General features: G+C 50.4%; 1 protein-coding gene across 1 annotated transcript; it reads left to right on the top strand.

The window, feature by feature from the left end:
- Positions 1 to 422: 422 nt before the first annotated feature.
- On the top strand, positions 423 to 3952 carry LOC119099060 (uncharacterized). The gene is made up of 2 exons (XM_037222111.1): positions 423 to 456; positions 1566 to 3952. Exon 2 carries the CDS (start codon positions 1850 to 1852, stop codon positions 2750 to 2752), a length of 903 nt encoding a protein of 300 aa, XP_037078006.1. The 5' UTR covers positions 423 to 456; positions 1566 to 1849; the 3' UTR covers positions 2753 to 3952.
- Positions 3953 to 11932: the final 7980 nt, after the last annotated feature.

Below are 11932 nucleotides of genomic sequence, written 5' to 3' on the forward strand. Positions count from 1 at the left end.
TCGATGACAATGACCAGGTAATTTCCGCTGGCGGCCGCCCGCGGCATCAGCCAGGATCTGGCCGTCAGCGGCGACCGCCGCCGCGCGCCACAAAAGCCCTACCGCCCATTGCCCGTAACAAGGAAATGAGCCATCACTGAAAATCGGTCCTGATCTGCAACTGGGCCGACTGCCAGCGGCGCTGTCAGCGGCAGCCGGTGGCGGCGGCAGCCAACATGGCCGCCTCGTCTCGGTCGCCATTTTCGGGCCGCCGCTCGGCTGCGGGCTGGAGCCGCGTATGTAGCGCGCTGCGGGACAGCGCGGCAGCGGCGGCGGCGGCGCGGCAGTGGCGGCGCGTCGGTGACATGGCTGGCTGGTTGGCAGGGCTCGGGCGGTTGCTGCTGCTGCTGGCGGCCGTCGTCGGCAGCGGCGCGACGCTCCCCTCGCGGCGCGCGCGGGCCACCCCGCCGCAGTATGGTGAGTAACGAGCGTCACGCGTGGCGACCGTCACGCGCGGCCTGCCGCGCATGACCGTCACCTGGCCTGACCCTGTCCGCCGACCGCTGACGGCCTCCGCCCGCCACCGCATGGCCGGCTCTGGTGTGCGTGAGGTCGTCAGCGTCAGTCGGCGGAACACGGCAGAGTCCTAGGATGTAAGCGGGGTCATCGTTGGTTCCTGTAACTTCCAACTGCGAGATTGTGCTCCTTCTGTTGCCCATCGTGTGCATGTTCGTGGCGACGATGTGTTCCGTTGTGGGCCCGTTGTCTGCGTCGGGAAACCCAGTCTCCTAGACTTGTTCAAACAAGCAGGCTGCTTGTTTATGCTTGCTGTAGCTGGAAGGTCACCGCGCGATGCAAGCCAACGGCACGTGTCTGAGCCCATCTGCCGTCCGGTGTCCGATACTGCCGTGTTGCATTAATGATGCATGCAGCCCAGACAACGTGTGTGTGTGTGTGTGTGTGTGTGTGTGTGTGCCCATGTGTACAGACGCGCCACCAGACTTCACTGCACCCCGCTGGCGCACCGCACCTTGGCTCTGTCCCACGATGGCCCTGGCGAGACCGGTCTCGTCTCCCGGTCAGCCTGCCCTGATCCGCTGCAGAGCCACCTAACCCTGGGCTTCTGTGGTCCGCCCCGTCCGTGACCTCTATGTCACTTGTGGTGTGACCCTGGTCCCGGGCACATTCGACATACTCCTCCTCTGCTGGAAGCCTCGTTTGTACATGCGTGCATGGTCCGCTGGCTGGCTGCCGTTGTGGGGGGAGGGCAGCGTGGGGAGGAGGGAGGACTTCCGACTCGGCCGGGCCCGGATGCAGCGCCTCGCCTCGGCACGTGCCGCCAGGCGTAGCGTGACGGCCGATGAGGCATGAAGCCGTCAGTGCTGACGGCACTGGCTCCGCGCTCCCAGCGACACAAAACACATCGCAGGTTTTTCCGTCTGGCGCACTGTCTGCGAACAAAGCGAGCGCCACGGGGGTCCGTCCTTGTATGCATAGCGGCGCCGGTTCCCATGCGCCCCACGTCGGCATGCTCTGCTTGGGCCACCCCCGACCGGCAGTGACCGGCGCTGCTGGCTATGTTGCAGAGTGTCTCGAACGGCCGCCGCACGCGCACGCTTTCCTCACGCTCTCGCACGGCCCCGCACTCGCGGCACGCACGCTCATCCTGCACTGGGAGGCGCGCAAGCTTGGCGACGCCGACTGGGTGGGCGTGTTCGGCGCCGACCCGGCCCGCAATCTGACGACGCCGCTGGAGCGGCTGGTGCCGGACCGGCGCCGCGGCCACCGCCTCACCTCGCTCACGGTTACCCTGCCGCCGCTCGACGACGTCTACGTCAATGACAACTGCCTGGGCCGCTGGGCGGCCTACATGCGCGACGGAAAAGTCAGCGCCTCCAGCTGCCTGAAGAGCGAACCCAGCTGGATGGTGACGAGCAAGGACCTGATCGGCGCCCATCGGCTGCGCGACGTCTTCCTTGTCGGCTCGCGCGACGCCGGCGCTGCCGAGCTCGACATCTGGACGCAGCTCATGCTGGGCGTGCGCTTCCTAGATGTGCGCGTCACGTATGTGGCCGGCGGCGCGGCGCCGTTTTGGGTGGACGTGCGCGACGGCGTGGGCGTGACGCCGCTGCGCGCCGTGCTGTCGCCGCTGCGCCGCTTCCTGCGCGCCTCCAACGAGATCGTGCTGCTCGAGCTGGCGACGCTGCGTGGCTTTGAAGGCCGGTCGGAGCGGCACGCCGCGCTGGTTGACCTCCTCGAGCGCCGGCTTGGCGACTGGATGGCGCCCGTCAGTATGGGCTCCGAACTGCGCCTCAACCAGCTGTGGAACACAGGTCGCCGGCTGGTCGTCACGTACAACCACCAGTCGCGCCGTGACTCGCCTTTCCTCTGGCCGCCGACGCCGGTGGCGCGCCACCCCAGCCGCAACGCCTCCGAGCTGCTCGACTTCGTGGATGGGCTGATGACGCGCGCGCCCTATCCGTATAACTGGACGATCGAGACCTGTTTGGACGAGGACGCCGACCTGGCCGAGCGCGCCGCCGCGGCGCGCGAGCTGACGGCTCGCCTGCGCCACCGCTGGTGGGAGCGCGCCAACATCGTCACTGTCTGCGATGTGCTGGCCACCGACCTGGTGGACGTGGCGATCCGCAGCAACGCGCGGCGCCAGCGATGCCGGCTGGAGGCGGCCACGTGGCGACCGAGCACCGCGCCGCCGCCCACCACGCCGCCGCCGGTCTGGCGCGGCCCGCGCACCCTCGCACATCTGCCATGACCTGGGGTCACGGCGAGGTGACAGGGTCACCGACGCCCCGGGCTCAAGAACATGACCTGAGCGCGGGCGGAATGAATTGGCCTGACCTCCGGAGCAGTCGCGCTGCTGAGGCTGAGCATGGCCTTGGTGGGGGGATCGCGGCGATCTGAGCGTTCCGATGTTCAGTTCACCGATCCCGATCTGAAAGTGACAAGCATTAAGTGCACTCTGGGGGGCTTAAAACGGACTCAGTGCACAGAGTGTTATACCCACCGTACCGATTCAAACGCCGGTCTGGTGTTCTGTAGCGTAGTTAGTATTTTGCGAGCATTGGCTTCTTAAACGCTATTTGCAAATATTGATAAGTGGACGTCTAGGGCGAGAGAATGACGTGACGCGCGCGGATTTGTAGGTATTATGCATACCATGTGTAGAAAAAATGCTTATTTTTGGTCGTGGAAATTGTTTTGGGCTGCAGGTCAGCATGGCCGTTTCGGTTTCGTAAAGAAGGGCGGGACATGCGTAAATGGCTTGGGTTTTCCAAAAAAACGAAATGTTATTCTATCTGAAACGAGGAAAATGTCTGTATCCCTTTACAACTCTTGCAGCTGCAGACCAGCCGAACTTTCGTCTTTGTTGAGCTGACCGCTGTACCGCCACGTCCAAGACCGAAAGTGATGTCATATTTGAAAGTGCTTCTTCAATTCCTGCCTTCTTTTAATGTGTTTGTTTTCGTCCTAGGGCCTACGTTCTAATACTAGCACTTCACATAATTCTTGCAGCATCAGTTGCTGTTATTGTTGTACTGTTATCATCACATAAACTCGGTGCCGGCGATCCATGTTCATGTCTAGACAGGAGAGCTGTCGGCAAGTGATAGCACGAGCCGATGCCCTCCCAACCATTGTTACATTCCAGGGTTACGTCTGTTTCTAAGCTTTTGAAGATAAGTGTGCGCTACATGCAGGTGGCCGTGTGCTTGACCATTCTTTATTCGCACATATTCTGGTAAAACCTCAGAACCAGTTTCGTCTTGTAAAGGCATCGGGTAGTGTCACTGTAGCACCGCCAAAACATGAGAATATCACCTTAATTATTTCCAAGCCACATTCACGCCGTCAACGCCTTGTAACAGGACTACGCTTCTTTCCTGCAGTCGCGACTGCCGTCGCCATGACAAGCGCCGCGGCTCCTCCACTACTGCGAATAAAAGAACGCTTGTGATTGGCCCAATGGGCGACATTGGTCTGTTACTGAGAAGCGCATTGGTCGAAGTTTGAAGCAGCGTATCACTATGGACTGTGATACCCACACCATCAAAGCCAAAATGCCAAATTTCGAGACGGCGCGTCGAATAGAGCCATTGCGGTAAATAGTATAAAAGAGAGAAATCAAAGCCACGGTATAACATTTGGTTAAATTTGCGGAATAATAGGTTCATGTTCGTCTATTGTGTTGATTTAGAAGTGTTTCAAGCTGCCATTGCGTTTATTGCATAAATATTCTGGCAACGCATTGTGCAATTTTTCAGGACACACACGTTGGAAAAAGCGAGGCAAATCAAATGTATTTATTTTATAGTGGTGAGTAGGGATTCGATTAAGATTTATCCCGCAGGTGTCGCTGCTTCAAATCAAAATATCAGTTATTCGGAAGGATTTCGAGAAAAAATGGTTTTCCTGGTCAAATCAGATGGGTCTGATCAGACTTATCCCTGGTTCCCAAGATTTATTCCCGGGACCGGTTCCTAGTTCCTGGTTCCGGAACCAGGAGAACCCAGAAACCAGTCTGGCAATAAATCGAAAGATCCATCAAGAACCAGGATCCAGGTTGACAATAAGTCAAAAGATCCAGCAAGAACCAGAATCCAACTTGACAATAAGCCAAAAGATCTAGCAAGAATCAGGATCCAGCCTGACATGAAGACGAAAGGTCCAGCAAGAACCAGGATCCAGCCTGTTACCAAGCTGAGAGAACTAGCAATAGCCAAGATCCAACTTGGATTGGACATAGGGACCCAGCAAGAACAAGATCTAGCCTGGCATTATGTTGAGGGATTCAGCAAGAACCAAGACCCAGCCAGGAATATGCACAGTGATCCAGCAAGAACCAAGATGTAGCTCGGGGTTCAGATGGGGATTCAATTTCAGCAAGAACCAAGACCCATTCTAAAATTGTTCAGGAACCAGCAAGAACCAGAATCTTACCAGAAGTTCTTCACAGCAGTTGCCGCTCACACCCACACTTTTTAAGGTCCAGCATTGTGTGCTGTTATTAATGTAAATTACTAAAATTAGGTCTACGAACATTACTGGTTATCTAATCAGGCTGTTCCTCATATCCCATAAAACAAATTTGCTGTTCTTTAATGTTAATAAAACTACAAATTCAGAAGAACAAAATAAATAACATGTCACGCTACAGGTATGATGCAGACCTGATAGGTCTGCGACTGGGCTTTTGGCTGCCTAATGTTAGCCTGAAAAGAAAGGCCCGCTCTTCCGTGGGTATATCACAGAAATAATGAATACTATATATATATATATATATATATATATATATATATATATATATATAGGGTGTGTGTGTGTGTGTGTGTGTGTGTGTGTGTGTGTGTGTGTGTGTGTGTGTGCGTGTGTGTGTGTGTGTGTGTGTGTGTGTGTGTGTGTTTATACATATACACACATACATCAGTTTACATAAGAATAGCAAAAAATGATTATCAACTAAATCACGCAACAACCATCCATGACACCTCGCACATCAATGTGGCGCCACCGCGCGTCACTCATTAAGGCCGTAGATAGGGGAACTGGTATCACATGTTTCATTTATCTAAAGCCCAAAGGGAACATGACGTCAAGGAACTAAGGCTGCTGGTGGTGTAGTTACTACGTGTGAGAATGTGGGACAACGGTTCTATTTTGGTGACTTCTTATTGCTCGCACTAAAAAGCACACCATCCACCGTGTCAATTTAAATATCAACATAACACCAATAATCAATTTGAATCATCCACAACAATATCAGACACAAGCAAGGTTTGTATGTGTTGAAATGCAGCTTCCGATGATAACAAATGCACTTTCGGCACAGCGATATGTCGTAAAGCTTGAGACGCAGCTCAAAAGAGAGGAATGGAAATTTCAGATGATTTTTGTCCAAGAAGATTACAGCATTTTGCACGGTAATTTTCGATATTTTGTATTCCAGATATTCTGGAATATTCCATTCGACTCTGATTATTCTTCTAGGCATTTCGAAGGAAGCTAGAAGGTAGACAAATTAAGCAACCATATATACATTATATTAAGATCTACATATATATATATATATATATATATATATATATATATATATATATAACCATCTAGTAGTGGTATATAACAAATATTGATTAGCTGATAAGAATGTGTTTTTCCGAACATAAAGCCCAGCTGGCGTGGTTTTCATGGGAATGTGGAACGGCAACGCACTGCCAGTGTGCGGTCGGTGTGAGGTGTGAAATCTGCGGTATGGGGGAGGTGAGATGAATTTGCGTCCGATTTTAACGGAATGTATGCACTGTGTTAATAGTTTAGAATGTTCCCTCTGTACATCTACCAGTGGTCAGGGTATACATCGCTACCTCTTGTTAAAAAAGAGCATCGTACATCAATCGTCGTTTTTAAGGCAGAACGTACCCTAATTAATCGTAAAACAGGTCATCTAAAATCTCACCTTGGAAATTGAATAACTACGATAGCGAACATCCGAGCGCCGCAAACACGCAGCAACCGCGGCCCCGGCGCCATTGCTACGCGGGATCACAACATTATTGCGCATCAAGAACCATGAAAATGTACGGGGCCAAGGTAACAAAAATCCAATGAAATATGTTTCTTGCGTATCCAAGCAGTCTTCCGTATTGTTTGTAGATTGGTCGACATGGTGGGCAAATATGACGTTTTTGGATGGGAATGAAAAGCAAATTGAGAATATGGTGGCTAAACAAAGCTGCTTAATATGGTACATATATATGGCATGGAACATGGATGCCAGTGGGACACTGGGTTGAAGGGGATAGGGTGGGGAGGTTAGGTTAGGTTAGTTTAGGCTAGGCTAGGCTAGGCTAGACTAGGTTAGGCTAGTTTAGGCTATGTTCTGGACTATTCTGACCTGTCTGTTTCGTAAACGTACCTACACGAGATAAGATACGTTTTTCACTGCATTATTGTTGTTACCTCGGCCCCGTACATTTTGTATGGTTCTTGATAAGTAGAAATATTGTAACTACGCAACGATAACGCAGAAACGGCGCTGGTGGGTCGAGGCGGTGGGGTGTGCACAGCGCTCGGGAGCTCGCTATCGTCGTTATTAAAATTTGAAGGTAGGAACATAAATCTATTTGTTTTATGATTATTTACGATATGTTCTGCCTGAAACACAACGAAGGTGTAGGTGTACTTTCCTACCTAACGTTAGAAAAAATCATTGCACACCATTCGTCGTGTTCAAGGCGGCACATATCGTAAATAATCTCAAAACAGGTGGAATCATGCTCCTACATTCGAATTTCAATAACTTCGATGGCGGGCTCCCGAGCGCCGCGCGCACCGCGCCGCCTGGACTCCCCAGCGCCGTTTCTGCGTTGCCGTTGCGTAAATACAATATTTCTGCTTACCAAGAACTCTACAAAATGTACGGGACCAAGGTAAACCATTGGTCGTGTTTAAGGCGGAACATATCGTAAATAATTTCAAAACAGATAGAATCATGCTCCTACCCTCGAATTTTAATAAATTCGATAGCGAGCTCCCGAGCTCCGCACGCCCCGCTACCGCACTGCCTCGACTTCCAAGCGCCGTTTCTGCGTTGTTGCGAAAGCACAATATTTCTGCTTATCAAGAACCATAAAACATGTACGGGACCAAGGTAACAATAATAAGGCAACCAAAATCGTTTCTTATCGAGTTTAGGTACATTTATGAAACACGCAGGCCAGAATAGTCCAGAACATATCCTAAACTAGCCAAACCTAACCTAACCTAACCTAACCTAACCTAACCAAACTGAGAATAGACCAGAACCTAAGCTAAGCTAAGCTAAGCTAGCCTGACCTGACATGACCTGACCTAACCTAACCTAACCTAACCTAACCTAACCTAACCTAACCTAACCTAACCTAACCTAACCTAACCTAACCTAACCTAACCTAACCTAACCTAACCTCCCCACCCTATATCCCCTTCAACCCAGCATCTCATTGGCATCCTTGTTCCATGCCATATATAGGTGTCATATAGTGAGCTTTTATTTAGCTGCCATGTTCTCATTTTGCTTTACATTCCCCACCCAATCCCCCTGCAACCCATGGTCCCGTTGACGTCGAGGATCAAATTTCATGGATTCTTGCTACCTTGTTCCGGTACATTGTTATGGTTCGCAGTAATGTTGTGACCCGAGCAGTAATGGTGTCGCGGGTGCTGTGTGTGTGCGGCGCTCGGGAGCTCGCCATCGTAATTATAAAAAAATTGAAGCTAAGATCATTAATCTACCTGTTTTGTGATTATTTACGATATGTCCTGCCTTAAACATGACGAATGGTTTACTTTGGTCCCGTACATTTTGTACAGTTCTTGGTACGCAGAAATATTGTATTTACGCAACGGCAACGCGGAAACGGCGCTGGGGAGTCCAGGCGGTGCGTTGCGCGCGGCGCTCGGGGGCCCGCCATCAAAGTTATTGAAATTCGAAGGTAGGAGCATGATTCTACCTGTTTTGAGATTATTTACGATATGTCATGCCTTAAACACGACGAATGGTGTACAATGATTTTTTCTAACGTTAGGTAGGAAAGTACACCCTGACCACAACGAGTGATGTGCAATGATTTTTATAACATTAGGTACTAATGTATACCTACACTTTGCCAGTTACCACCATATTCTGCAGACGCGTTTCTGGCAAATGAACTTATGGCACTAATGGTGTGGATATTTGGCAAACAAAGGAGTCGTAACTGTTCTTCCTGAAAAACCCGCGAGAACCAGGAACCGGGCTGGATGTTACCGGGGTCTGCGGTTGTGTCAAAAGTTATTGGAGCCAGGGCCTGGCATTAGCAGGCAAAGGAGCTATAGAATGTGAGTTAGCTCTGGCTCAGCCATAGGTACTTATAACATGGATTACCAAGAAGCAAGCAGGTTGCTTGGTTGCTTGAAGTGACCATATATATGACACGAGAAAACCATCCCAAAATCACAGGTTACCAGCAAAAGCTCAGCAATCATTTTTTACACATGCCCAGCCCACCTGCAGACCAAAGTTAGTCCCACATTGATGCTGCTTTATCATGCACGTACTGAATCTATATCTGCCTGAGCCTTGTGCTCAGGCTTCTGGAAAAGGTGTATTGTTGTTACAGAGTCAGGGCATGCTGTTTATTTTGACTTGTACTGTGATGTGCTCATCTGCTTTTTAGGGTAAAGTATTCGAGTTGTGCAGGGCGATCTTTTCAGGCCAATTTTTCCAAGGTCCCAAGACTGTCAGAGTACTTCATATTCTGACCTCAGGAGTCTAGTGTTGGTAAAATGACTGGTGTGAACTGTGAGACATGGTGTTTAGTGCTCATGGCATGCTGGTATTTTTGTTGCTTGCCGAAGAACTGATGGGAATTTGGGGCTGGTATTGACAGAAAAACAAGGGAAACCAGGAGCTGAAGCCAGTTCCTACAAAGTAACTAATGGGAACCAAGATTCAGGTCTTGAGTTGTTGAAAGAAACAAAGGGAACCAAGATGCAGGGTTTTGCTTTGTATAAGAACCAATGGGAACCAAAATGCAGCGTAATGCTTTGTCAAAAGATCCATTGGGGACCAGGATCTAGTGTGTTGTTTTGTCAAAAGAGCCAGTGAGAACCAGGATCCAGGGTCTTGTTTTGTTGAAAGAACTAGTGAGAACCAAGATCCAGGGTCTTGTTTTGTCGAAAGAACCGGTGGGAACCAAGATCCAGGGTTTTACTTTGTCGAAAGGTCCAGTGGGAACCAGGATCCAGAGTCTTGTGTTGTCGAAAGAACCAGTGGGAACCAGGATGCAGCGCCTTGTTTTGTCGAAAGAACCAGTGAGGACCAGGATCCAGCATCTTGTTTTGTCGAAAGAACCAGTGGGAACCAGGAACCAATATTAGGAACCAGGCACATGCCTGGGTCTGAGCTAACAGTAAGTGAAGAGTACAAACAAGGCGGCATACTTCCTTTAACACGTGCTCGGTTGGAGATGTCGATTTGATACCCCTGCCCGGAGGTTATTCCAAGACAATTTCCGACCGGTGAGGCTGCACTTTGTACAGATGCGGGCAAAAAAAGCCGATCTTAGAGCATCAAAATTTGATACACTTCTTAATTTGCTCACCTACAGCAGTTCAAAGCCAGGCGAAGGCTGTTAGCGAGGTCAGTTCTTGAGGAAACGTTTGATGCAATGCGACAACGGATTGCCAGATAAAGTCAAACAAATTTGAGACTGTTTGCTATACAATAAGACAATGAACTGAAGGGCAACCTTAGCTTCAACTGAGCTTGGGTTAGGTGTGAAGGTCAAATCAAGGTGAAACCAAACCGCCTGGTTAATAGATACTCTGCTTTATTGGATGGTTGTGGACGCTCGTTTCGAATTCCTGGATCACAAAACGATAAAAGCGTTGCTTATTTGGACTTAGTGAACGTCAGGTGAGGTGGCTTACCTAAAATAACCTTATAAATATTTTGCTTTGAGGAGCATCCTGCGTAGGGGTAGTGCTCGGCACCGATTGCACATTTTAGTTTCAAAAAAAATACAAAAGATGGTTTTTTGGCATTTTTCCATTAAAATTTCACACAAGGTCAATGACTGATGTGAACGCCAGTGACCACCGATTTTAAAGGCACCTAGGTTAGATCTGGTTACTTCGGGAAGTCTGAGGGCCCTTCGGACAAGAATAGAGTTTGACCTTATTTGTTCCTTGCTTGACGTGAGTCATGACCTACGGAGCTCAACATTTGGCTCAAGTTAGTTAATAAGCATTCCTGTGTACCCTGTGTTTTGTGTTTTCTTTTATTTTTATTTTAGTGTTTCTAGCTTTTGCAGGCCTTGAGCTTTGAGATATTGGGAGGTTGGCTTTTCCCCGCAGACAACCTGCCAGCGGGGCACTTGTTAACGTACGCCCTATGCTGTCGTATGCAACGCACCGGCTGGGGGCTTGACCCGCTGACAGTTTAGCTGTCGGTAGATCCCAGATTCCGCCGCCTGTTCAAATTTTGAAAGCGCGGATTTTTCTGCTCGTTATGACTTGTCTGCGATGCTGACTCGGGCGCCGCGTCAGGCCAGGGCGGCACTCCAGCTGCACCCGTCGACACCCATAAGGTGTTAGTGATGCCGTTGGAGCTGGCGCCCACCCCTGGGGTTAGGAACCCTGCTGTGATATGAAGTATAGCCCACCACACCACGATGTGCTCTTTCCAAACATTCTCTGTCGCTGTAGTGCCCGCAGCTTTGTCCCAACCAGAAATGCGGTTATAGTGGATGGAGCACGTTTGAATTTGACCTTCAGACTTGGTTTTTCTGTGGTCGATGTCTCATTGGGTTACGACGCTCCGGCGCAAGTCAGTGTATCTATTTGGGATGTGTGTGTGTGTGTGTGTGTGTGTGTGTGTGCACGCATGCGTGCGTGCGTGCGTGCGTGCGTGCGTGCGTGCGTGCGTGTGTGTGTGTGCGTGCGTGTGTGTGTGTGTGTGTGTGTGTGTGTGTGTGTGTGTGTGTGTGTGCGTGCGTGCGTGCGTGCGTGCGTGCGTGTGTGTGTGTGTGTGTGTGTGTGTGTGCGTGCGTGCGTGTGTGTGTGTGTGTGTGTGTGTGTGTGTGTGTGTGTGTGTGTGTGTGTGTGTGTGTGTGTGTGTGTGTGTGTGTGTGTGTGTGTGTGTGTGTGTGTGTGTGTGTGTGTGTGATGCGCCAAACAAGAAGAGTAGCCGGATGGTGCGAACAGTGCGTATTGGGTGTTTTGCTTTATTCCGTTTTCCCAGGGGCATAACCACGCATTCACTGCCATCGCGGTCCAATCTGCATTAATGGTACAATGTATGATGAAAAGCAGAAATAGCTGAATCTGTCAAAAATTGCTAGGTTCAGGACAGCAGCTACCTCAGCGACCGTTACATGCCTTAGGAAAAGAGCGGTTCTCATGGAGCCATAACGGC

This window comes from Pollicipes pollicipes, unplaced genomic scaffold (genome assembly GCF_011947565.3).
Source record: "Pollicipes pollicipes isolate AB1234 unplaced genomic scaffold, Ppol_2.1 Scaffold_4740;HRSCAF=5597_pilon_pilon_pilon, whole genome shotgun sequence".
NCBI classification, from domain to species: domain Eukaryota; kingdom Metazoa; phylum Arthropoda; class Thecostraca; order Pollicipedomorpha; family Pollicipedidae; genus Pollicipes; species Pollicipes pollicipes.